The 26219-nt window shown below is 37.4% G+C and overlaps 1 protein-coding gene across 1 annotated transcript in view; it reads right to left on the bottom strand.

Annotated features, from left to right (window-relative positions):
* SATB2 (SATB homeobox 2) overlaps positions 1 to 26219 on the bottom strand; it is a 170629-nt gene that overhangs the window by 133431 nt on the left and 10979 nt on the right. The window contains exon 2 of the mRNA XM_054585878.1: positions 15847 to 16023. Coding sequence (XP_054441853.1) covers positions 15847 to 16023 — 177 coding nt within the window. The remainder of the gene's footprint in view (positions 1 to 15846; positions 16024 to 26219) is intronic.

Here is a 26219-nt window from a genome sequence, read left to right as displayed (position 1 = left end):
CACTCCCTAATGCACTTTGACACAGTTCCACAAGTGGAATCATGTCAAAAGAACAGAAAGGATATAAGCAACTTTTTTGGAGGGGGAATGGAAGGGAAAATAGCCTGTTTCAACACAACTGTGAAGAAAGTTGTGCTAAATAGGATGGCTTCAGTATAGTCAAGCTGCATTTGTACTTAAGTAACTCAATATTTAGAACTCTGTAGAAGGAGAGGATTGAAGAGATGCAAAATATCTGTCAGTTGACTAAAAAACTAGCTGCTTATTTGATTACAAAGCCATCAGTGAACATTTAAATTTTTATTTGTCATTAATAAAGGCATTAAATTTTTTAAAGTACACAATTTCAATCAGATGATTTTGGAGGAAAGGTTCATTGGAAAGAGGTAATGTATTACAGAATACTTTATCCACAAAAAGCACATTTTCTTTGCCATGCAATAGGATTTTGTTGATCAAAACACATGAATATCAAAGGATTTATTCTTCTTATACCATAAAAATTAAAGAGATTAAGAAAACAATACTGGTAATTCTCATCCCGTATTTCAGAATGATGGGCTTTTTGATTGAAAGGCACAGAAAACAAAAGAAATTAACATAAATCTGGCTTCTACATTGTAAAGTAATAACAATAGTAATTATAACAGTAGCTATGAGTACCCAGCCCTTACCTTTTAATATGCTTTATATGGTTTGTTTCACTGAGTATTTCCAACAATCCTGGGAGGAAGGGATTATTGTTATCTGTATTATATAATGAGAAAACTGAGGCAGAAAGGCAGAGCCGGGATGCAGTAGCACCAAGATGAAAAGTCCGGCAGTCAGACTCCTAAGGCCCCTGCACCTACCCACCACACCTACGTTCTCAATGGGACCAAGATCCTAGAAAACACAGAGTTGCAGACTCAGGCCCTGTCACACCGCGTTAGACAGCTCTCAGCTGCTCTGGCAGCTGAATTGTGCCTCGATACTCAATCGTTCACCACGAGCAATTCCCAACAGTGCCTTAGAGAAAAGAACCTAGCAAATCAACATGCTCCTAACCACTTATTTTCATTATGTTGGGAATTTTTTTTTTCCAAAAAAACTAATGTACAACTGTGAAACTTTATCGGTGACTATTACTTTCAAATCTTAGCCTGGTTTACTTCTACATCTTCACAATGTTGTGTAATACTATTTGTTGTTTGATGTGGTTTTTTAATAAATTCTAACATTTAAATTGGATAACCATTTTCAACCAACTTTCTGTAATACATAATAGAAAATGTACCTAGGGAGCAAACATTACATAAAGCATCAAATACAAGCCCCGTCATATAGAATAACCCCTCCTGTGTGTCTGGATTTGTCAGGCGAAAGTCTAAGGCAAAACAAATGAAGATCTCTGCCTTATGAAGTTCTGTTTTTCTATTTGACCCCCCCCAAAAACTGGTCTTTACTCCTGTTCCTACCCACCCATCACAAATCAGCTGTCATGGAGCACAAAGGGGACCAGGTGAGTGAAACTTGAGTGAAACATCTATAACTGCCCAGCAAAACCTACGCCCCTGGCCATCAACCCATTATCAATCATCTCTCACACAGAAGACAACGCTCTTATTCTCCCAGAATCCCTCGTTCTCCAAACAGAGCTATTTTGGTTCCACATTTCAAAGCCTTTTTAAAATGCAGGACAAGCAAATGACTGTGGCAGTTTGGGGACACAGGTTCTTTGAGAAGTGCCTAAACTCACAACATCCAAATTTTGAGTTTTAGCCTTCCACCACCACAGAGACCTACAACACACTGTTTTTAGTCCAGTGGGAAGAAAAAAAAAATTCTTGCTCAGTCTTACCATGAATAAATTACCCTCCAGAAGAAGTCAACACATACCTTCCAGGAAACTATTAAATGCACTTAAGAGAGAATTTTCTAAATGCTATCCCCTCCCACCCAGTGCCCTGAAAAATGCTCCATGCTTCCCACACAATAAAACAACTTATTTCTGAAGAGTAAGTGCATGTTAAAGGAGTTCTATTAGAAAGATATATCTGCATTCCATGACTTTAGAAGTTCAACCTGGGCATTGCATGACAGTGTGTTAAAAAAAAAAATTGAGCATGGGCTGTAAATCACCTCGGGATGCCCACGTGGAAGCAGTGCCGCCTGGGAACGGCCCATGTCAGGCTGCGGCACACTCGGCTGCTCCATCCCCGTGAACGCACTTGTAATGAAAACACGGCCATATATCTTGATTTGTCAGAGAACAAATCAGTTTTATCTGTTCATTTTGTGGTTTAGTGTCATAGGTATTTTAGGAAACATAATTTATATTTCCTCATGCAATTATATATGAAATTAAATCATCTCACTTCTCCAGAAGCATCAAAATATTTTAGATTAAGTAGAACGCACTCGTAATGTCTTTGAAGTTCTCTTCCCTCGATCTACAGAAAAATAAATAAATAAAGGAAAAAGGCATATGTCTGTAGCATTTTATGTCTTTTTAACTTTATTTTTATCGTTGGCACTGTTACGGATGTCCCCACTTCCACCCTCTTAGCCCACCTCCACCTGGCGATATGCAGCATGTTAATGAGCTGGTCTAGTTATATTAGGTCAAGCCTTGCAGAGGCTTTTATTTATATTCTTAATAATAACCCACTATCACAATAATACCTAATCATGTGATAAAGAAGCAAGGTAAGCCACTGCTTCAAGGAGCAGAATAACTGGGTTTGAACATTTGAATCCTGGGTCCATCATTTACTTGCTGTGTGCCCTAGGGTAATTCACTTAACCTCCCTGTGCCTCAGTTTCCTCAGCTGTAAAATGCAGATAATTGTACCTATGCCACACACAGTTTCTGAGCAACAAATCAGTTAACATATGCAACACAGGTAGCACAGTGCCTGGCACAGGGAAAGCTCTGTGGTTACCAGCATCACCACTGGCAAGGATAGATATACCACTCTTTTTTTTTTTAAGAACTAAACAAACATGAACATAACAAGACTATGCCTTATTGACTAATATTGAGGCATTCCAATGGGAGATAATGGGAAAATTTCCTATTGATGGGTCCTTGATGGATTGATAAATTGGTAATTTTCAACTGGTTTTCAATTGGTAAACTTCAAGACAATGCAACCAAGATCCCTTACTAAGTGCTAAGCAACACCTCAGCCCCCTGGCAGAGTATGCCATTCCTACAAGTGTTCTAATCCCCCTGATTTACAACAGAGTTGAGTCTATTCTTTATAATTTACCTGGTTAAATTAATATCTGCCTAGAGACTAAAATTCATAATCATATCATTAGTCACGATGCGCCATTTCCCCTTAACAAAACAGAAAAGCAATTGTTGATCCTAATTGCTTTAGCTTAAACTGCAAATGGGGGCATTTTACAGTAACATCCACCGAGAGCTACAAATAAAAAAAAAAGATCACCATAGCAAATTTTAACTTAATGTGTGATGTACTATATCTCTGATTTTTATATTTTATAAAACACTGGTTTCATAATATAAACCCTTCTTTCATTATAAGTTGCTATTTTGGGTTAAATGAGTACATTTATTAGATAACCTAAGTTATATAAATCCTGACCAATCCTTGCTATGTCTGTTATAAAACTCACCTAAATATTTATTGAAAGCATATACTGCTCTCTATCTGAGGGCCACCAATATAATCACATAGGAAAAGGATGATCCCTGCCTCCCAGGACAGACCTCAGGGTGAGCTGAATGACTCCAGGAATCACACAGAGGGAGACAGCAGGGATGGTGCCAATGACACTAAAGGAAAGGGTACAGGGAAGTGGCCAAACATGTCTGAATTCTAACCAGGTCCCTCTCACCCCGCTAAGCTATCGGGTCAGTCTCAGAACTCTAAACACAGAAGGGAGACAGAGAGATGCTCATCTGTTTCCATGCCCAGAGGATCCCAGGTCAGGAACAAACCACTGCAAGAGATTACAACCCATTACTCCTTCAAGCAGGGAGCTTTCACGATTTGTTTGACAAATTCCCTACCCAACATTGGGCTGTCCTGAATCATTTTAAACACAGGAAAAACCTTCCCTATGAGTTTCCCCCAATAAGTCTCATAAAATCTCCATCCCATTGCACATGGCAAAAACCAGAGGCTAAAATACAGACAAACTGTCATCAGTTATTAATTCCTGGGACCTCTTTAACACAGGATTGTCATTGTGAAGCTAGTAAGCACTCAGTAACTAACCCACACAATGCTGTCTGTGTGTGTTTTAAAAAGGAGAAAGACCAGAATGTGGGTAAGAACAAAACTATTATAAAAACAAAATATGAAATCAATTAACTAAAATTTCCTGAATGACACAATGTCTTTTTACTATTCTCCCACATTAGAAAACTTAACTCTTAACCCCAAGGCAGAGTAAAAAAGAAAGTCAGTCAATGCCAACTGGTCCTTCACCTGCAACGAATCAAATGGGAGGAAGATGTGCTCACAGGAATGCCGCGGTCAGCGCGCTGACCGAGCAGCGCGCGGCGGGCCCGGCGTGAGTACTCACGCCCCACTGTACCGATCGCCTCTCTAACTCTTTCTGGGTAGGAAGCTAATGTTTCACACTTGATATGAAAACCAAAAGCTCCACTATTAGTATTATAAATGATATTAAGTAATATGTATACATTATACTGTTAAGTGAAAAACCAAAATACTGCACACCTATGACCCTGACAGTGTAAAAGACGACCTTGAATTCTAAGGAAGAACACCTTGTACTGTTACCTGCGGTTACCTCTAGGTGGTCGGTCCATGGGAGAGTTTTTGTCTTCTTTCCACACTTTTTAGTTTTCTATAACTAACAAGCATTAGTCTTTTATTAGAAAAGATTTTTTTTAATTTAGAAGTTTATAAGGAGCTCATATATACAAAAATGGAATCTAATAAGTTCTCATACTCATAAAACGCCATCCCAAAACAGCAAGTTCGATTTTGTTATTTAAACTCAAAACAAGCTTCCCACTCAATTTAAAAATATGTATGTTCAGTTAACAATTCCAAAATGTCAGTCTTTGGTTTATGCCTAAAAAATTATACTTACTACAAATTTGAATAGCCTACACTGACAGACTAGAACTATAATGCCACTAAATGGGATATTGGTTAAATACACATTCTCTGGAGCCAGTTTTTGGTGTCAAAAAGCTATTTACCTCTCTGAGTCTCAATTTAGTCACTGGCAAAATTTGGAACATAATATTATGTACTTCATGAGGTTATTATGAGGTCTGAATGTTAGGCACCTAGACCAGTACCTTCTATGTAATAAAGCACTAAATAAGTATTAATGCTTAATATTATTAACCAATTAATATTAGTTTTATTAAATATATTCATGGCATGTCTGTTATGTAAAAATTTTTCGCTATCCTTTACAAAAGCTAAACTGTGGCTTAATGTAAGCTAATTCTGACAATGTTGCATTTGCCCCATTCCAAATATAAGTTAATCCCCATAGGTAAATTTTTCAGAAAACTCAGGCTTACCCTTTTAGCACCTACATCATGAATTTATCCTTGAAACACATTTAAAACCTTCAATTTTGTTCTGGCTAAGCAGCTATTTCATAGAAACCTAAATTTGCCAAATTTAGACAAGATGGAGAGAGCAGGGCCAACATATGCATAATATAATGTCAGGCCCTACCTAACATTTTATTATGTATTTATGGTTTATGTTCTATGTCCCCTAATGGAATGGAAGTGTCTTGAGGGCAGCAGCATTGTATATTTGATCCTTTGCTGTTTCCCCAACATCAAGAACAACAATGCCTGACACAAAATAGGCATTCAATAAAAACTTGTTCAGTGAATAAATGCAATGATTATGTGTGAGAAAACCAGGGAATTAAGGTGTAATCTTTAAAATTTTCTTTGTAGTTTTCCTCTCCATAAAGTGGGAACAATAAAACTCAGCCACATTTCGTCCATTGTTGCTCAAAAGGCTATATAAAGTGCTTTCTTTCCAAAAAATGTTGAAATATCTTCCATTGCAGAGTATGTAAAACTTCTAAAGAATCCTCCCAAGCATCCCAAGGAATCACTGTATTCATAGTAACAAAACATGACATTGAGAATTGTTCTTTAGTACTGTGGCTCTGAAGCATATATTTTCAAAAAACAACAACAATGAACCCACCATATGAAATTGATAAAACTGGTCAGAGTTTTTGATCTAGAACAGACTGCTCTCTTAACTCCTCCCAGGACAGTGGGCCCAGCTTTTATCTCCAAGATTATTAGGCCTCGTAGAGCCAAGCTGTTGAGGGCAGAGGTTTGACTGTGCTATGAGCTTTCCCGCTTCCCATTCTTTGATTTACAAAATTGACAGAAAGAATATGTCTGATGTGTTTCTCTGCCTAGCATGGGCTGGGAGCTGCGAGGAACCTTGGGTGCAGTGTATTTGCATATAGCCTGCAGCAATCTTTTCCAACCTGAGTTAACAAGCTTGTAAAACAGTAGGGCAGATTGCTGTTCTGTCCTGGGTGATAGATATTTATTTCTCCAAACCAAAAAGAAGCAGACAGATAGAGGAAAACCTTTGTATTTTTTTCTCATTGGTGCACAAATAATTTCGCCCCCTACTGCTTTTGAGCAAGCAAATGGTATGCACTGGAGAGCCTTAACTAAGACTACAGTTCTCAAAGCTTCCATCAAGACAAAACAAAACACACACACACACACACACACACACACACACACACACTCTGCATTTCAAAAGCACTGGTTTAGATGCTCAGCACAATAAAGTATAATCTATCTGGCACCTTGGAAACCAAATCAAGGTGCTCATGAGTGACCAAATGGCCAGCTGAATGCTTTCACTGCTGCCTCCCACAGCCACCACTGAACCTGTCCTGTGTCACAAGACAAATAGAAAAGGTCTCTGACATTTCAGGGTACCATTTCGTGTGCCAAGTTTCCTAAATAAGTAATAAACTCCCCACTTACAGATATGATGCAGATGAATGACTATGGCTCCGACATCCCATTAAGAATTTTAAATTATAATAATAATGTGAAAAAATTTGGACAAAGTATAAATGTAAAATGTACACTAAAATAAAAAGTGAAAGAACAAAAATTCTAAAATTTCACAATTTTGCAGTTACTTTTTGAGAAAGTAACTCAAATTATAAGATTCAGCTGACAGAGCTCTTATCTATATATTTTTTAAAGTGAGCAGGAAGGTTTTTAAAAGCATTTTAACATTACAAAGTGTTCTATGGCCAAGAATTTTTTTACTGTCTATCATGAATGTCAAAATAAATTTTATTTAGGAGTTGGAATATGATGATACAGCACCAAAACTGAGAGTTGTATCAATGGAGTGCTTTAAATATAAAGAAAGTACCAGAGCCATGGCTGGTGTGGCTCAGTGGGTTAAGTGCCAGCCTGCGCACCGAAAGGTCACTGGTTTGATTCCCAGTCAGGACACATGCCTGGGTTGTGGGCCAGGTCCCCAGTGGGGAACCTGTGAGAGGCAACAGATCCATTATCTTTTCACACATCGATGTTTCTCTCTCTCATTCTCCTTCCCTTCCTCTCTCTCTAAAAGATAAAATTTTAAAAATCTTTAAAAAAAAAAGAATCTAGCAAAAAGGTAAAAGCACTCTCTATTGTAGCATTCATAAGTGTGTTAATAAATGTGCTTTTTATCAAATGAGTTCTTTGAATGGAATCTGTACATCTTCTTAAACACAAAATGCCTGGGTCTGGCAGCATGTGACTCTACCTTGTATTTAAAATCTATACAGTAATGAAAGACAGTTATACATTAGAAGAGAATGGGATAAAAAATTAATCACCATATAAATTGTATCAGAGTATCACCATTTTTAGGTTATAGGTAACCCACTCATAACTCTTCAAAGCTATATATATTTTAATGGGACATACTTTAAATATTAAATAAAAGTTGTATATCACTGTGAGTCAATCTGTTTAACCCAAATCATTTTACCTGAATGACAAAACACAGAACATAAATGATCAGCTCCTGCAAGTCATAGGCATTAATATCTAAACTCTGGGAAGAAGGATTTTAAACAGTTTAAAAAACATACCAAAGCTAATTACCACCATGGCAAATTGCCCCAAACAAAACAGCTAACTGAGAACATTACTAAATATTTCTCTCATCATGGAAGAAATAATGAACTAGATTTTTTTAATGAATTATTTCCAATGATGTGATTTATTTTTAATGGGCAGGTAGAAATCGCAACAATTTCTACCTGCCCATTAAAAATAAATCACATCATTGGAAATAATTCATTAAAGTAAAATCAGATTTTCTCTCACCACCCTTAGAAGTGTTTATCAAATCCTTCCTACTCAACTACTAAACATCCAGCATATCAAGTCAAACAGAGTCTTCACCCCCTACAAAGTTACACATAGACAAAAATCCCATCAGCTGACTTGCATGTGAGCCATAATTACATATCTATACATGTGTTAAGAATAACACATATTTATGACAATATAAACAAATATAAGAAATACAGAACTATAAACATTTATATTAGATATTTTCTTAAGTATATGTTAGACAAGGATGTAAGATAAGCACTATTTTTCGTTTGGCAGAAATAGTGTTTCAGGTTTTGCTGCATGTGAATGAACAAATATATGTGTTCACACACATATATGACAATTTAATTTTATGTAGCAAAGGAGGGAAAAGTACAGGGGGCTTGTTAGAGATTTGTGTCGGCCCAGCCAGTGTTTCACACTTTGGCCCGTCAGGCTCTAATGAGGGTTGAAACATGGTTAACAGCAATTTGGGGTAGCTTTTTTAGCTCTTTTTTGAGAGCCACAGATTTTTTTTTTTTAAGCAGCTTGTTTGTTAAAAGTTTGCTCCAAGGCCTAAAATTTCTAAATATGAGCCTTTTTTCAACATTGCCCTTATAAAGAAAAAACTGCCAATAGTATCTCAAACATGAGCGTTTAATTAAAGAAAGAAAAGTAGAAAAAAAAAGAGAGAAAGAGAGCCAAAGAAAAGAAACCAAAGAAGCAAGAGATCATTTTAAACATTTTTAATAGGGATAATGTCAAACTTTCAGAGCATGAAAAATTCAGTTCCAGACAACATATGCCTTTTACCCATCCTTTCTCAAGAAATGGTGTGATTTTTGCCTCCCTTTCCAAGGTTATGATTGAGTATACTAATTGTTTATTTGAAACCATAGTATTTGCAGTACTTGTAGGGTTAGAATTGACATTAAGTTTAGCAAAACAAAAAATAGTTCTGCATTAATTTGCAGCAAGCATGTTTAAAAAAAAATTTTCTTTAATTTGAGAACAAGGGAAACACATAGATTCAAAGGCCTGATACATCAACCAAGTACAATGTATAAATTTGTAGGGCTCCTGATTTGAATAAGAAAACACTAAAAAAAAAAATGTATAAAACAATTGGGACAATTTGAACCTTGACTGGATATTTCATGATTTTAAGAGATTACCTTTTTCTTTAAAGAATCATGCCAGTGTTGTGGTTATGTTTTTAAAATAAGCTTTACCTTTAAGAGAGACTTAGTAAAACATCTGTAGATAAAATATGAGGTCTGGAATAAGCTTTAAAATAATCCAGTGGGGGGGAGGTGAGAAATGGGTGGAGACAGAGATGAAACAAGATTGACCATGAATTGTTAATTTTAAGTGACTTCATGAGCATTTAATACACTAGTCTTTCTACTTTGTATGTGTTGCTTGTTTCCATAATAAAACATTTTAGAGAATTAATTTAAGAACAGAGCATTTCAAGTGCTAAACAATTTTAAATGAAAGTGTACACATTTCTAATGATAAAATTTACTTTAAAAGTAGTTTCTATGTAAAGTTCTTCCCAATAAAATGCAAAAAGCTAGTCCATTGGAAAGTTTATAATAATTTTATGATATATAAAATAATTAAAAATAAATAATAAAAACTTAAGCCATTCCTTTTTATATAAATATCCTTACTACTTTGGTTTTAAATTTTATCCTATTTATTTATTCTTATCATTGTTTCTATGAACTAGAAATTGTTCTCCCTACATACAATGCATTCAAATAGATAAAGTCAAGATAAACACTGACGAAATATCTCTAGGTTTTGACCAGAAGAATCCGGATCCCAGAAGTCCCATAAGTACCTTTTGAAGAACTGCCTTTTATGATTCTAAAGGTTATTATTGGAGCATTTTGCCACTGTAAGCAGAGCCAAAACATTGATTATGGAATGATGACATGGAATAATCTGGAAATCGTAATAGCTGATCAATAAGGAGTCAAATTATATTTCAGTTCTAATACAAACCGTTAATTCATGAATGGGGGCCAACCTCACAATGATGCCAAGAGAAAGATCCTTCATGGATCAAGTTTACCAAACTTTTCATTCAATCAACAAACATTTATTGAATTCTTATAAACTGCACATTGTGCTATATATCGCTCTGTTATAATGAAAGAAAATAGTTCCTGTTCACGAGTCCAAACCTAATTATTAAAGAAAGTTAACTGGCACTTTTTAGGAAGGCATTTAGTATTTCTTCAGGGTAATAAATATTATCAAGTTCCTTTATTCATTCTTCCAACATCTACTGAATGCCTACAAGTGCCATGCAAGTTCCATGAAAGCAAGATTTTTTTTTTCAGTTCATTATCCCCAGAACCTATAAGAGTGGCTGGCACATGGTAGGCATTTAATACTGCTGAATTAATTATTTTCAAGATCACAAGTACTAAGGAATAATTTGAAGAAATGGTCTTCTAAGAGCTGAAGAGTTTCACCAATAAAAATCCAAGCCAACAAAAGCCCTATTTTTAAAATGGAGACAACGATGGACAAAGTGGCAAATAAATAACTTTCCTTTAATGAGGAAAAGCAAGAGTTTTCTAGAACTTTTAAAGATTCTACTTATTTATTTTTAGAGAGAGGGGAAGAGAGGGAGGAAGAGAGGGAGAGAAACACCGATGTGTGAAAGATACAGTGATTGGTTCTCTCACATGGCCCAAACTGGGGACTTGGCCCACAACCCAGGCATGTGACCTGACTGGGAATCCAACAGGGGACCTTCCGGTTTACAGGCACTCAATCCACTGAGCCACACCAGCCAGGGCAAGGGTTTTCTAGAACTTTTAATCCATTGTTCCTATCTTGCCATCTACTTTTAAAAACTAACAAGAGGACAAGGAATTCTTAAGTATTTTTCAGGAATAAAATGAACATTTAATTATAAATTAGCACCAAAATTATAATCAAATTTTATATATATTTCTACCCTCTGAACCTCAGCATTAGATATTCTGAGCATAGTCAAAAATCAACTAATAATCTACGCACTAAACTCTTCACATGTAACAGAACTACCAAATGTAACCTTCATGAACGCAAGCTTTTTTTTTTTCAGTTTTTATCCCCAGAACCTGAAAGAGTGACTGGCACATGGTAGGCACTTAATACTGCTGAATTATTTTGAAGATAAAAATTACTAAGCAATATGCTTTGTTTTCTTATCGGTAATCATTTTGGCCTCATGAGCAAAGAATTGTATATTTGAATTACTCAACCTTCAACAGACAATGATTCTGTAAAGTTTGTTTTTCTGTTTGTTTACTGATTTGTTTTTAATGAGATCTCTTTCAATATAGAAAAAGTATCTCTATGTATAATTTATCATTATCAAATAAATAGAATTATTATTTATTTCCAAAGCACCCAACCCAAAACGTCTTAACTTGTACTTACTTTGGCAGCACATATACAAAAATCGTGCCTTTCAGGGCTTATGTCAAAAAGTAAAACACAAGCATCAAATAAGAATCGCCCCCTACTCTACCCTAAGCTCACAGTGGTCCGGTCTGTCACGGGCAGCCCTGTGGTTTAAGGCCCTGACTTCGGAAGTGCATCACTGGCCTTAGCTCTTCCGCCCACTGGCCCTGCACCGCTGGGAAAGTGACTTGCCCTCTATATTTGCCTCAGTTTCCTCATCTGTGGAATGGGAAACGTACAATTTACTTCAAAGAGCTGTTGTTAAAATTAAGTGATTTAGTAATTGCAAATCTTTAGAATAGTACCTGACATAGAGTAATTGCTCAATTAATGTGACCTAGCACCACTGATGAGACTCTAAGAATTCCTTTGGTTTATATATCATAGGGGCTTATTAATGACCTCTTGACTCTTTTTTTAAATCTTAAACTGGAAAAACAACAGAAATGTGTCTATACCATGTGTAAGTTTTCACATTTACATATATATTAGGGACAAAGTAAACTGATCGCCAAACTCGGGGAATAAGGTAGAAATAACTTCCTGCTTTCTAAGAGAAGTAGTCATGGAGGAAGTAGAATTTCATACTTATATATTGTTTACTGATTAGAAAGAGGAGAAAATCCCACTTAACACCCTGTTGACACATTTCCTTTTTTTCTATGCATATATGTGACATTTTACATAATTAAGACTGTACAGGGCACTACGCTTGATTCACATAACATTATATTAAATGCATTTTCCATCCATACTGGCAAGTACAAATAGCTACTTAAATTGGTAGGATAAAGAACTCTCTCGACAATGTAGAGAGATCCATGGCTGTTACCAAAAGCTTCACTGAGCAGCAGTGAAAGAATGAAAGGAGAGGAAGTAAGAAGAATAAAGGAAGTGATGACTTTAAGTTGGGAAGGGAGGTAGGGGTACTGCATGCCTCTTCTAAGAGACTAGAAGACTTTTGATTCAGTGACTTGCACACATGGTCTACTGTATAATGTAAAATGTAATTGCTGTTCATTAGACCTTAGCCTACCTATTCTGGAAAAAACAAAGAGCCTGCCATTTTTCAGCTTTTTGCATACGCCCAACAGCAGATCAGATGAATCCTGTACCTCCTATCCTTGAGAATCAGAGTTAATGGTATGTATGCTGGGAAATGCAGGGTTTGGGTAAGTTAGAAACATAGTATCCATGATTTAGTACAGTATCTCCTGCTTTTATCTCTCTTGGGTCCCAATATCTGGTTTGAAATAAAGAAGGTTTCTATTAAAAATGAGGGCAGGGGTAGGAGTCGGAAATCCCTGAATTCCACTTTAGTGGAATTTCTATCATCCTTTAGAAGTAAATATTCTTTATTAATCTCTTCAGCTAACATGGAGGGAATGCCATCTCAGAAAATAAACTAACTATCCCACACTTACAAGAACAGGGGTCCAAGAAATTCAAGGAGTATCACTCCAAACTAATGACAATGCTAATATATTTTCTTTTTTAAAGACATTCTGAATACTATTCCAATTAAATTATTTGAAACTCTTTTCTGGTCATGTCAAAATGAAAAATCACGTTTCAAAGCCTCAATTTTTAAAACAGGCTCAAGCAATCTGCTATCCTTGCAGCTTAGCTTTGCCCAACTTCTACAGCATAGGAAGAAGGGGTTCAGGTATAGTCAGTTTCTATGCTGCAAATGGATTTGCCAGTGACTTCTCCGGGAAAATTTCCTAAACACTAACAAACAAAACGGACACAAAACAAAACATAAAACTACAGACATGAAACCTCAGGCCTCGACTATACAGTCATACTGTCTTCTATTGCCTTTTCTAGCTTTCTGCCACTCTGCTATTTGTCCAGCACATGAACCACCTGTCTTATCATGCATTCTGTTTGTTCTATAACAACATGCAGCAAACTGTACACATTTGATGATCTAAATGACAAGAAAGAGCTACTATTTTCATTTCAAAGTAAACAATTTTAAGTTTTTCTGTTTATCCCAATCAGAGATCTGCAGCCTACTTTAAAACAAGCTGTGGTTTTTGTTTCCCTTTGTAAGATTACAGTATAGGACCTAGTGATAAAACCTTTGCTTACCTACAAAATAAAGTGTATCTATGATCTAGAGTTCCTTCAGAATGTTGATTCAACTTTCTAAAAAGTGTAATATTTAGTGTTTTTTAACCATGGTTTTCAAAAACTTTGGGAAAGCAAATACTCGCTTTTGACTTTTCCACTGTTTAATCCTCCACTCTAGATGATATTTCTTGCTAGTGCATCTCACCTGGTTGTGCAGAACTTTCAGTTCATATCACGGAATGGAACAGTGTGGCTCCATAGTGCAAATTTCCTGAGCGCCCCTTCCCTGAGCCTGTGCCAAGAATCAAATCTTGGCCACTTAGTGCTCTGTGCTCCACATGTGAGCTCACGGCGCGTTGAGCAGCCGTGCTAACTGAGATGGATAGCCCTGTCAAACAGGAAGCTGGCACACCAGGATGCAAGCAGTGGGATACAATGACCTTTACATTCAGAGGAAAATATCCCTAAAATGGCATGAAAAGTTTATGGGGAGAAAGGGGGTGTTCTTTTATTTTATTTAGGCAGATAGCATGAAATAAAAGCAATGGTGCCAGTATGCAATTTGCTCGAGTTCAGATCTTGAATCCCCCACACAAGAAGGAAAGTCCTCAGAGAAAGAAAATGAATCATCCTTTATTACGCTGCTTTGAACGCAGCAGTCTCTACAATTCAGCTGTATTACGGCACCAGATAGGCCAAGCTCTCTGGTTCAGCATATACTTGCACTCACGGGAATCTCTGGAGTACTACCTGGCCTGGGAAAACATTCTGGACCCCCTGTTTCGGATGAGTTGCTTTCTTGGTAGAACAAAAAATAATTTAAATACTTAATTACAGCATTTAAAAACACAGAGTAATGATCTGCTTACAGAATCAGAGTCAAGAGCTTGATCATTTAAATCCCATATCCTTGGTCACCATATTTGTAACTTTGCATAAATGGCTTAATCTCTCCTAGATCCCTTATCTAAATAAATAGACTTTCTGACCAACATTTCTTAGGAATTATATAAAGAGGGACTCATTTAAAAAGTAGCAAAGATCTTCGGCATGTACAAATGTTAAGGTGGTGATTTATAGGGATACACATAGGAAATTAATACATAAAACAAAGCCTAGAAGTCACATGTTTCTCTCCTTCAGTTATAACTATTATCATAAACTATACAATTCAATCAATTCAGCTGAAAAACAAGAATAATCATTCCACTGGGTCAAAAAAATTTTCCGTTCTTCAAGGTTTGGGGCATTTTTGTTATTATGTTTTGTCAGTTCTTTGGCAGAAAGAACAATGGGCAATGCTTCAGAATGCAGCAACACAAGCTCACAATGGGCTCCCCAGTGTTGTACAATACCCGCTGAAATAATGATGCAATTTTAATATTTTATTAAATAGGTAAGAAGAATCGATCACAAAGACACTGAGATTTCTTTTTTAAATGAATGGACTAGATCAAAATACAGAGTAGTTTTCAAAGATGCAAAAGTACAGTAAGATGCATTCATCTTTTGCTGTTTAATTAAAAGCTGATTGTAAAGTACAAAAGCTGCAGTAAATATATTTGAAAAACTGAATGCTTATAAATCATGTATTAAAGTTTAATAAGTTAGGAGTCAGACATCTCAGCACCAGGTCAAAAAATACCAATATGGGAACTTAGAGAAAATAATAGCATTATCAATGCAAACAACAACAACAACAACACGACAACAAAAACCTGTGATAACCACTTTGAAACACAATGTGATTTTGGTGGCTCTAGAGGTACTGGTCAAATACTTCCTAAAGCAACGAGAAAGCAAGACTCCGCAAAAAAATATTCTGCCGTTCACTGTTTGGAAAAGATGCTAAATTTGACCGTTTTCCTCCAACACTGGCTTGGAGAATTATTTCAGGGAACACATTCTTCCGCAAGTCATGATGGACAAAAGGCATGAGGAGGAGAGGAGAGAGGCGTTAATACCTTGTGCCTGCGCCGCGGAGCTGTGGGAGTAGCCCAGGGCCAGGAGCGCAGTCTCCACCAGCTGGCTAAAAAGCACGTCTTTTCGAACCAGGACAAACTCAGCGTGTTCTTCTCGGTTGTCATATTCAAGAGAGCCGTCCAACTGCTCCACCACACAAAAGACAGGTATCATCAAACCTGGAGGGACAAGATTCGAGAGCAAAACACAAACATTACAAAGCAAATCTCAATCACCATGATGGGAAGGGAAGAGACAGTTATAAAAGTCACTCATCTGTGATCGGCAGTGGTTTAGATTAAACAAGCCTCTTAGTCAGATGGGGCTAATGGGAAAGCTACGGGCTTTCCCCCCTCCGTTATTACTATCAGACTGCAGCAGAACTGCTCCAGGCCATGGCAGAAACGCTCAGATTCTAGTCATTAAAAAGTGGAGGGCACCAATCCGAGGTGTCCTGACTGAGAGATCTCAAGTTCAGAAGTGGCACACCGGTGAGGTCGAGGCGACCTTCTAGACACTCACACCCTTCTTTTGTGTCTATGGTTTTATCATTAACTCTTAATCAGGATGAGATCTGCTTTTGTTGGAAATGTTGTAAATTACCTAATAGGATGGCAGATTTGACTTCAGGGCCTGTGCTATCATGTGAATATGTACAAGAAAGTCAATAAGTATTTAAAAGAAGTTTCTCCGGTATCTGTTATTTCTCTAAATCCTAGTAGATAGGCTATCAATTAGCCTAAAAAATACCCTGTTCATGAAAGTCCTAATTGACATTTACCTTATGTCAAAATATACATCAAAATACAAAGCTTTAGCTTTTAAAAAAAAATATTAGTTTACACAACAACACCCATTACCACTAGAAAGGGATTATTTCTTGTGTTTCCAGAGAAAAGAAGTAAACTACCCTAAAGAATAAAGCAAATTAGTCTAGTTGAAAATCTGTTGAAATCTGTTGTCACTGAAATATTTCTCTGCTTTGTATCAAAGTGTGAAAAGCTAAAAAATGTTTAATTTGCCAAAGATTTTTATAAACTGTTTTTTATTTTTTTAAAAAAGTCATACAGACATTTAAATCTAAACATAGCCAAGGCACAAGAAGATCAAAGTTTTACCAACATACAAGTAATAAACATGGACTCTGTCCCATGCAAGTCACACAAATTAGTATGCTATGGAATAACGACCTGCTCTGGGTCTTCCATTTGTGCAAGAAAAATGAAAGCTTATGAAGGATGGCTGGGCAGAGAGATGGGGGAGATGGAGGGTTCGCTGTTCATTGTGAAGGCACTTCACAATAACAGTAACACCTCTGGGTAAAATAACATACAGAATACATAGTTTTTCTAGAAGCCCCTCCCTGCTTCCCGGACCCTAGAAGCCTCCTGACTCACTCTGATCTGGAAAGAAGAGGGTGGGGGCAGACACTCTGCAAACTACCAGGTCACAGGTTTAGATTTTTGTTCTGAAGATAATACAATGGTACAACTGGTTCCCATGTGCTAATTATTATTATTAAAGATAATAAGTATTGGGTATAATTATTAAATATAATCATTATTAGCAATAATAATACTCATTAAGAATTGTTATCATTAAAGACCATGGTAATTATTATTAAGCCTGCACAACAGTCTAACAAGTCATACCATACCTGGGACAACTATTGACTCAGTGTTCACTGTCAAGGACAACAAAGCAGCGTGACTGTTTACAGCAAACGTATTATCTATGGTATAGATTTATGGGAAATAGGAAATAAGGATGGAGCAGACTGTTTTAGACAAAGAAGAGAATTTATCCTGGCCACATGGTGCCTCACAAAATGTTTTAAATTGTGACCAGTACTGATAAGCATATCAAATGCTTATTTATTTATGCCCAGTTTATTCCCAAATGTATGTAAGACATGGAATGAATAATAAAAAGTATACGTCCTCCAAATTATCTCTGTGATCCTTCATTTATCCCATTTTTATTCCCTGAACACCTACTGTGAGTCAGGTACCTCCTGTGGCACCAGGGATAAAAGTGGAACAAGTCTGATGTGGCTCCTGCCCTCGATGCAGCTGCAGGCATTGTAAAATCTTCCTAAGCAAGCATAATGACATTTTATAGGACCCATTCCTTAGAATCCGTACCAGCAGAGAATAGCCCCCATTTAGACCTTTTAACTCTTCCATACTGGGATATAATCTTTGTCCAAGGAAGCAGGTGGATTTCTATTTTTAATGATTTAAATATATGCACACATAGGGCCATGTAGTCAGTGGTGCCATAAGCTACTTCACTGCTAATACCTGTGTGTACATAAGTTTCAATGCTGAAAATCCATGTGCAGTTCCTAATGTCAACACCTGAGTGTCACACATCTGGGAATTACAGATAAGACCTTTAAATGAATCCAGTTGCTCCATAAGCTATCAGGCATCCATTACTTAGGAACCATAAATCCTCAAGTGCATGGTCAACTGAAAAAACTTAAGACCCTATTAATTCTTAAAAATAATGTTAACAGTTCAATGAGTTAGCTATGAAATAAAACATTAAAGCACGGGGGTCTACTTCATGTAGGGCCTTTCACTTAAAAAGTGTCAATGAAGGAAATCTTTCCTAAACATTTTAGTTCAGTGATTGAAGGAAGCAATTGTTATCTGACATGACAACCATAACTCCTTATAGTCAAAAAGTAAACACCCATCTCTCATATGTACCACCTACCTTTTTAAAAAGAAAAAAACAAGGACTTTGAGGTGATTTATAAAAGGAAACAATACTAACCAGAAGAGTATAATAGGTTTGTTCTAAAAGCCCTTATGTATAAGATACCAAAGAATATCATGAACAGGTTATATTTAATCCCTAGAAAAATGTACCTCTCTACTAGAATTTCATAGATCTAAACAATTATGAATTTTTACAATGAAATGCAACTTTTACAAAAGAAGGGGAAGACAAGAAAAATAGATTCAATTACTAGGGACAATGACAAGAGAAATGAAAACTAGTACAATTGAGGTCAAGTGTGGGGAAAAAGAAAATTAATGTATAGGTTCTTAAAGCCTTTGAAAAGAGTAAATCCGTGGGGAAGAAAATAATAAAAGGATGAATAGAAATATATGCCAAAAAAAAAAAAGATATTTATCTATTTCCTCCCCTGACTCTCTCCAGGCACCAAGAGGAAAAAAAAAATGAAAAAAGTGACAATGGATAAAAATATAGGGAGAGTGGAAAGGACTGCAAAACATAAATTAAGAATGTGAAAAATTAAAAAATAAGTTCCAATAATGAATAGCAATGTAAACCTAAAAGGTATTTACAACAAAATTTAGAAAAAAGAAGAAAGAAACTCTTGTCCTAGCCCTATATCAAGAGCTTATGGCTTTATTTTTCTTTGATTGCAGCACAGACCCATTTCCAGATGATCAAGTAGAGAACTTTGGACCTTTTCATCATAAGCCTCACTAAGCCTTTTACAGTCATGGGAGGTACGCAGGTAGTTTAATCTAGGGGGCAGGCACAGCCATTTGCAAAAATTACAAGTTGTTCTGACAATGGGATAAATGATGAATCCTGTTGTCATAGAGGCAGGATAAGCATGATACTCTCTCTAGTAGAAAAATGCCTTCCCAACTGTCATTAGTTATGCTGCTCAAATTGTCATTTTCATTATGACATTATTTCTGAAGTGTATATAATTATAAAGAGTTAACCTGATCTCTACCTCCAGAGCCCTGAGAACAGAGACAGTAGGGAGATGGTTAAAGACGTGGGGGAGTAGGTCCGCTCAGGAAGCAGGAAACTCTTGAATCAAATCCTGGCACTGTCACTCCTCACCAGAGGGAATGACCTTAGACAATTTATTTGGCCTCTCTGAGGCTCAAGTTCCTCCTAGGCAAAATGTATATAATAATATCTACATCACAGAGTTGTGGTGAGGATTAAACAATGTAACACAGTTAAGGTGTCTGACACATAGCCTTCAAGCAATGGAACCTATTTCTTTTTATTTTTTTCAAAATCAGTATTAATACCATTTTATAGAGAAAAAAAGAGACCAATAATTTTTTTCAGGATTCCATAATCAATGCTTATGATACTTACTAAAAGGCATTTCTTTATAATAAAAATATGACTAATAATCACTGAGTGGCTTGATTATATAAGATGCAAATAATTGCCTAAAATATTCAATGTGCCCCACAGCAAAACAGTGAAAGTGTCAGAAACACCATACTTTAAAACTGCTTATCCAATACAACAGCCACTAACTACATATAGCAATTGAGCACTTGAAATATGGCTAGTCCTGAATTGAGATGTGCTGTAAGTATAAAATACATGCTCAATTTCAATGATTTAATATCAAAAAAGAAATAAATATACCATGAATAATTTTTTAATTAACTGGTATAGAAATAATATTCTGAATATATTGAGTTAAATATATTGAGAATATAAAACATTAAATTATTTTCAATTGTTTCTTGAATTTTTTTTAAATGAAGCTACTAGAATATTTAAAATTATACATGTGACTCACATTCTCTATCAGACAGAGCTGCTCTAAGCAGTCTGCCAAACACCAACACATACAATGGTTTTTCTGATACAGGATAAATTCATCAAAAACTGCTAAGTGGGACAATTGTTTCCTCTGTGTCCCAGGACTTGGAAGACTTTGAGGACAAGTGTACTGTTGGTGAGACTCCAAAATCTAGCATGATATCTTCTTTGCATCATCAAGCAAATTGTAGGCTATTGTTTTATTCCTAACTACATTAATCCAACTTCTTTAGTAAAGGTAAGGCTTTTTTCCCCTTCCTTCATTTTAAAGAACAATTACAGCTTTCCGGAAATACCAACACTGTCATGAAAGGTACCTGAGGAACAAGTATTCTTTAAGGCTCTGGGTGTCTAACCTCAACAATAAAAGAAGGTCTAGCAGCAGGGTGTCTAAATGACAGGATTGCATGCCTTCCACAAAAGTTAGGACATAAAAGGACCTGTCATTGGCATAGCGCCTTCTAACTCATCAAGTGCTCTAACATATCTTCAAACCTTTATTATCTCCCCACGTTTACCTTGTGAGAAGTTATTCAAATTCTCCTTTAATTAAAAAATGAGGAAACTAAAACTATGAGAAAATAAGTAACACACCCTCCCCCTAAAAAAACTACAGGCAAAAGAAGAGCAGCTCAGGTTAGCCAACTCTAAATCTCAAGCACTCTGCTTTCTTGAGGGTCAAAAATAATACTCCCACACCCACACCCAAAGAAATCTGAAGGCCTGGCCTTTAGTAAAGGACCCTTCACCACTTGCTGTGATCCATCGGTGACCTGCAGTGCTAAGTAAGTGAATTCACCTTTGTAGGGCCTACCACATGTGAGGCACGGTGCTGCCAGGCACTGAGGTGGAACCAAAGCATGGGTCTTAATCTTCAGCCCCTTCCAAAGACAGGCTTAAATAAAGGGTTGTACTCTATCTGATGTGGGTGAGCATGGTTTCTAGCCTCCTGCCCAGCCCCTCTGAATCTTGGGTCCACCCCCATCCTTGGACCTGCCCCCTGAATGACAGGAGCCAGTCTGAGACGATAGGAGGCTGGCCCTTCTCCTTCTGTCTTTCCAAGGACTCATGGCTGGAACCACCTATTTGAAGAAGGAAGGCAGCCACAGGGCCCACTCCCTGCCCCGCTGGCTGCAAGTGTATCTGGCCCTATCACCCAAGGAGGTCCCGGGACTAAGTTAAGATTACAAAGGCTTCAGGGCAGGCAGAGCTTCTCATCTCTGTTCTTTGTATAAAACTGAACCTGGAGTAAAGCACCATACTCAGCAACCACCACAATCAATAAATCATTGAATCCCTGAAACACAAACCAATGCTACCACGTAAACTGAGTATATAGGACACGGTCTTTCAGAGAACTGGGAGAAGAAGGAGTGAGGGCTAGCTACAATCATTTCTTATTGCAAATGTACTCGCAAAACAACACAACCATTTAGTTGCTATATAACCTCATTCTCATTCTCTCTCTCTCTCTCTCTCTCTCTCCCTCTTTCCTTCCCCACTGCCCCTGTTACACACACACAATCACATTCACACAGACAACAAGAGAAATAACTTGCCTGTAGGCACTTCTTCCAACCCTCAACAATAATAGCAGTTTGAGCACCAAGAACTGCAACCAAAAACAGCAAGAAAAAATATGGCTGATGTCCTTCACGTCCTCCCTGGGATCTCAGGCAAAATCTCAAAACAGATCTTATGTCTCTGTCCTACTCCCCTCTCTTCTGCCCCTGCTGTCCCCTCCCAGGCACCCAACCTCCTGAGCTAGGGCGGCCAGAGGATCCACATTCCACCCATCCACTCCGGCAACCCATTCATGCCCCCAGGGGCTGAACGCGAAAAATTCCAAAGAGAGAAAAAAACGATAAACCTTGTTTTCTGGCCCTTTAACAGTGCCTTAACCTCCTTAGATATATTTTCATTGTAAAAGAAACACACTGTATCCCACACCAACTTCCAATGGAAAGAATTTCAGGTAATGAAATAAAGAAGGACATGTTATAACGAACCAGCCTTGGGACCAGGAAAGCAAAAACTTTGGGGGGTGAGAGGGCCACCCACAGGCGGACCAGAGATCCTCTAAGCTCCCCTAAACTGCTCCATTTTACCAAGTTCCTCCGTATCCTTTGTTTGTGAATTACAGATTCTCTGAAGGATTAACTCATTTGTTTTTGTTGTGGTTTTGTTTTTAACTCTTAGGAGGAAGAAGCCCAGACAGAGGCAGGACAGCTGAAGACCTGGGTCATTCACAGGTAAAGAAACACAGTCAATCCTACAATTATGGAGAAAGCAATATTTGCTTAATAGTCACTATAAGGGACAAACTGAGCCATATTTGCAGAAATTCAATTTCATGTTCAGCCATGACCCAGTTGTTTGTATCTCAAGATTAGTCCTCCAACTGAAGTTTCTACAACAGAGCTCCTTGATGCCGCTCCCCCAGTGGGGAGGTGTGTGCAGAGGGGATAAGATTATTAATAAATATTTTACTCTCATAGTTCCCTCTAGTAAAACCAGAAGCCACTTTGCAGAACCCTGAGGTAGATCTTAACTTTGGAAGAACAAAAAGAGACCAAAGGTGGGGTTGGCGGGATGAACTTAGGTCCTCTTCTCACTTAAGACCCCAAAGGCTCAAACTGAGGTTAAAGAGAAGGAAGATGGATCTGGTATTCCAGAACTGTGGTTCCAGGCCTGTCCCCAAACTGGGGGATCACAATTCCACCTGAAGTCAGCTCTGACAGATGAAGGATAAGCTCCGGGTCTCTCCATACTCTTCAGCTACAGAAATGTGGTGGCAGGACCCAAATGTGGTGGCAGATACAATGTGGCCTGGCAATATGCTGAACAGGACTTCACAAGCACACAAGGAGCTACACCTGGAAACTCAGCCACAGCAAGTCTGACCCAAGGAACTGATGTCAGAAATGTCCCAGTCGTGAATGAGAGGGCTGCCTCTCATTTCCTCCTCCAACAGAGGCTGGCCTTAGATGAGTCTTCTGCAGTCCCCTACTTTCCTTTCCACCCCAGAGCCCGACCTAAAGCAGCCCCAAAATAAATGCTGGCTCAGTTTAACAAAATGCTAATCCCAGTTAGACATTAATAACCACCATTAACAGGTGATGTCAGTTCTGGTTTTTTCCCATGACTCCCCAGTGGCTGAGCTTGTCCACAACACTTTGGTCCTACTGTAGTGCATTTAGCTTCAGCAGGTAAAGAAGTCTTTCCAATAAATGACCCACACAAGTGGATTCAGGAGCTCGTTCGTGTTCCCCGGGGGGAAGCACACCAGACGACAGGGCTGTGCACAACCACTGTTGACAGAAACTGTGGCCTTATCCCCAGGAGGGCACTGCAGTCGATTGGTGCACAAGTCAAGCAGATCGCAGGCCTATGCCCTGCGATGGTACACATCCTGGAACCTTGCGAGGTAGGGGGGGCAGTTCTTATCTGCAGTCCTGGCCAAGTCGGACCTTGAAGGACTGCAACATCTTTTCTAAATTTAATAACCACAGAGAGAGACAAAATGTTTACTGCTCCCAAATTTTAAAAAGGAAAAAAGTAGAACATGCAAGTTTGTATATTACAGAGGAGTTCAACATTAAATTATTGAGGTTCTTTTCACACTGGGTTACAAATGCATATATTAATGAGTCTTGAGACTCAGCGGCATGTTAAACAAACTCTACCACAATTCATTAATGTCAGGATTTCTGTCCTCCGTTGAGTAAATTTTTATTCTGGAGGCTTCTCAGAGGATAGTTTTTTAAACTAATAAATTTAAGTGAGGATACATTTGCCACTCCCCTCATTCTCATTATCCTCTCCAGAAAAGCAATTTACACATCAGAGTGCCTTAAGTCAAAAAGGAGTCAATAAAATTGTCTTTATACAAACATTTGCTTCATCATCTCAGGTTCTAAGCTCCACCTAAATGTTATTTTATCTACTTTAACAATTAAATTTTTAAAAAACCCTTGATTAATTTCTCGAGTGCAGTGTTAAGGAAAGGTTAACTGTACTGAGGTTCTCTAGCAAGGAATTAATAAAGGAATCAAGCACTCGGCTCTCAATAAGACAAGACTACCCAGGTTTCTTGTGGGAATATTTCATAGCACAAGCATGTTTTCTTTGGGGAGTTTAACTCACCAAAATTATTAAAAATTGAGATCAAACACTGGTGCAAAGTCCCAAAGGAAATCATACTAGAGTGGAGAGATTTTTTTTTTTTATCAAATAAAACCCTGAAAAGGTAAAGTTTTTATAGCGAAAAATAAAAGGCATTTTCCCTTACAAAAGGAAATCTTACTGTCTATATTTAAGGGTCAAACAGCAAAACATGTATAAACATTTAAGAGATGTGTAAAAATCATCCCTGAGATGGATGCAGATTCCACAAAGCCAAGCTTAGACAGGCAGCCATCACCATCTTTTCACAGCTGCTGGAAGCCATTCTCCTTCGCGGGCCCAACAAATGCCTCCATCGACATGCAGTAGCAACCAAGGTCTTGAAAGGGCCAACAGCGGAAAGAGAAAAAGAAAAGAACAGGAGCAGAGAGCAAGAAAGTCAAAATCATAGTGTGTATTCTGCAGTTCCCTAAGGGGGCACACTGAGATCTCTGGATTGCAATACATACGATATTATTGTTGTGGCTGAGATGAAGTTAATAAAACCCAGCTCACAGACCAGGGACTCAGGTCCCCACCGATGGACTACTCCTCAGACAAGATATTTTAAGCATGTATATATTTGTGTAATTTATAGCAATTACTTAAATAAGAAAAACAGAACAGAAAAATAGTGTATTTTTTCATTTTAATGTGTCTACTCTATAATTTACATAATTTCTAAAATACTAAATTTAGTATAAAAACCAAAGAGTTTATCACTTAAACCTCTGTATATAAATCCAGTAAAAGTCTTATAGTCATCCTTAATATTATCCAAAGGATACCACCCAGCCAAAGGAGGAATGTTATTCCACTTTTAACTAACTTTAAGAAATGTCACCAAAGCCCATGATCTGTCTCCTGAAAAAAAAAGTAATAAATCTAAATGCTAAAATAATAGTAAGTTTTATTGCCCCTAAATTAAAAAAAAAGAAAAGAAAAAAGAAAAAATCTTTGGAAAATTACCACACCATTTTAAATTTGGGGTAATCCCAGATATAAAACATCTCAATTTCAAAAAGATTCCACTCCCCTTAGGGTCCCTGGATTCATAAATTCTTTAATTCTATAATAATTTCCAAGCCACAAAATAAAGCATGTTAGCTTATTTTCTCTTCCTCACCTCAAAGGTGACAGTTTCAAAACAGTTCTATTCTCACAAGCTCAACACAAAATAAGAGAAAGATGGCTCAAAGACTTTTTTCAAACTCCGCATTAAAGGAGAAAGGGGTTCCTTTTGGGGGTTAATATACGTTTGTGTGTGGACTCAAGAGTTGGTGTGGCCCAGGAAGACTAGCCTGTCTCGGGTGAGAGAGGCTACTTTATCTCAGTACCATTTCAGCCCAGATCGAGATAAAGATGATAAAAGAAACTATACCTAATAGCAGTTTCCATAAATGTAAGTTCATTTCTTTATTTTGGTAACGAAAGTAGGATTGACAAACAGGTATGTCTTCAAAGAGCAAGCCTGTGTTTATTATATATGTGAGAGGCTTGGCCGTGAGCAAGACGACTTCACTGAGTCATATTAAAGGAAGAAAGGAGCTGTATCTCAGAGGCTTTCCTTGGGTAGAAAGAACTGTCTCCCTCAAACTCTGCTTTTAAGCTATACATCAATCTTCAATATAATTATGTTTGA

This window comes from Pteronotus mesoamericanus, unplaced genomic scaffold, assembly GCF_021234165.1.
Source record: "Pteronotus mesoamericanus isolate MK-2021 breed Mesoamerican mustached bat unplaced genomic scaffold, CSHL_Meso_final contig_90, whole genome shotgun sequence".
In the NCBI taxonomy this organism is placed as follows: Eukaryota; Metazoa; Chordata; class Mammalia; order Chiroptera; family Mormoopidae; genus Pteronotus; species Pteronotus mesoamericanus.
This window is presented reverse-complemented; position numbering and strand designations above follow the sequence as displayed.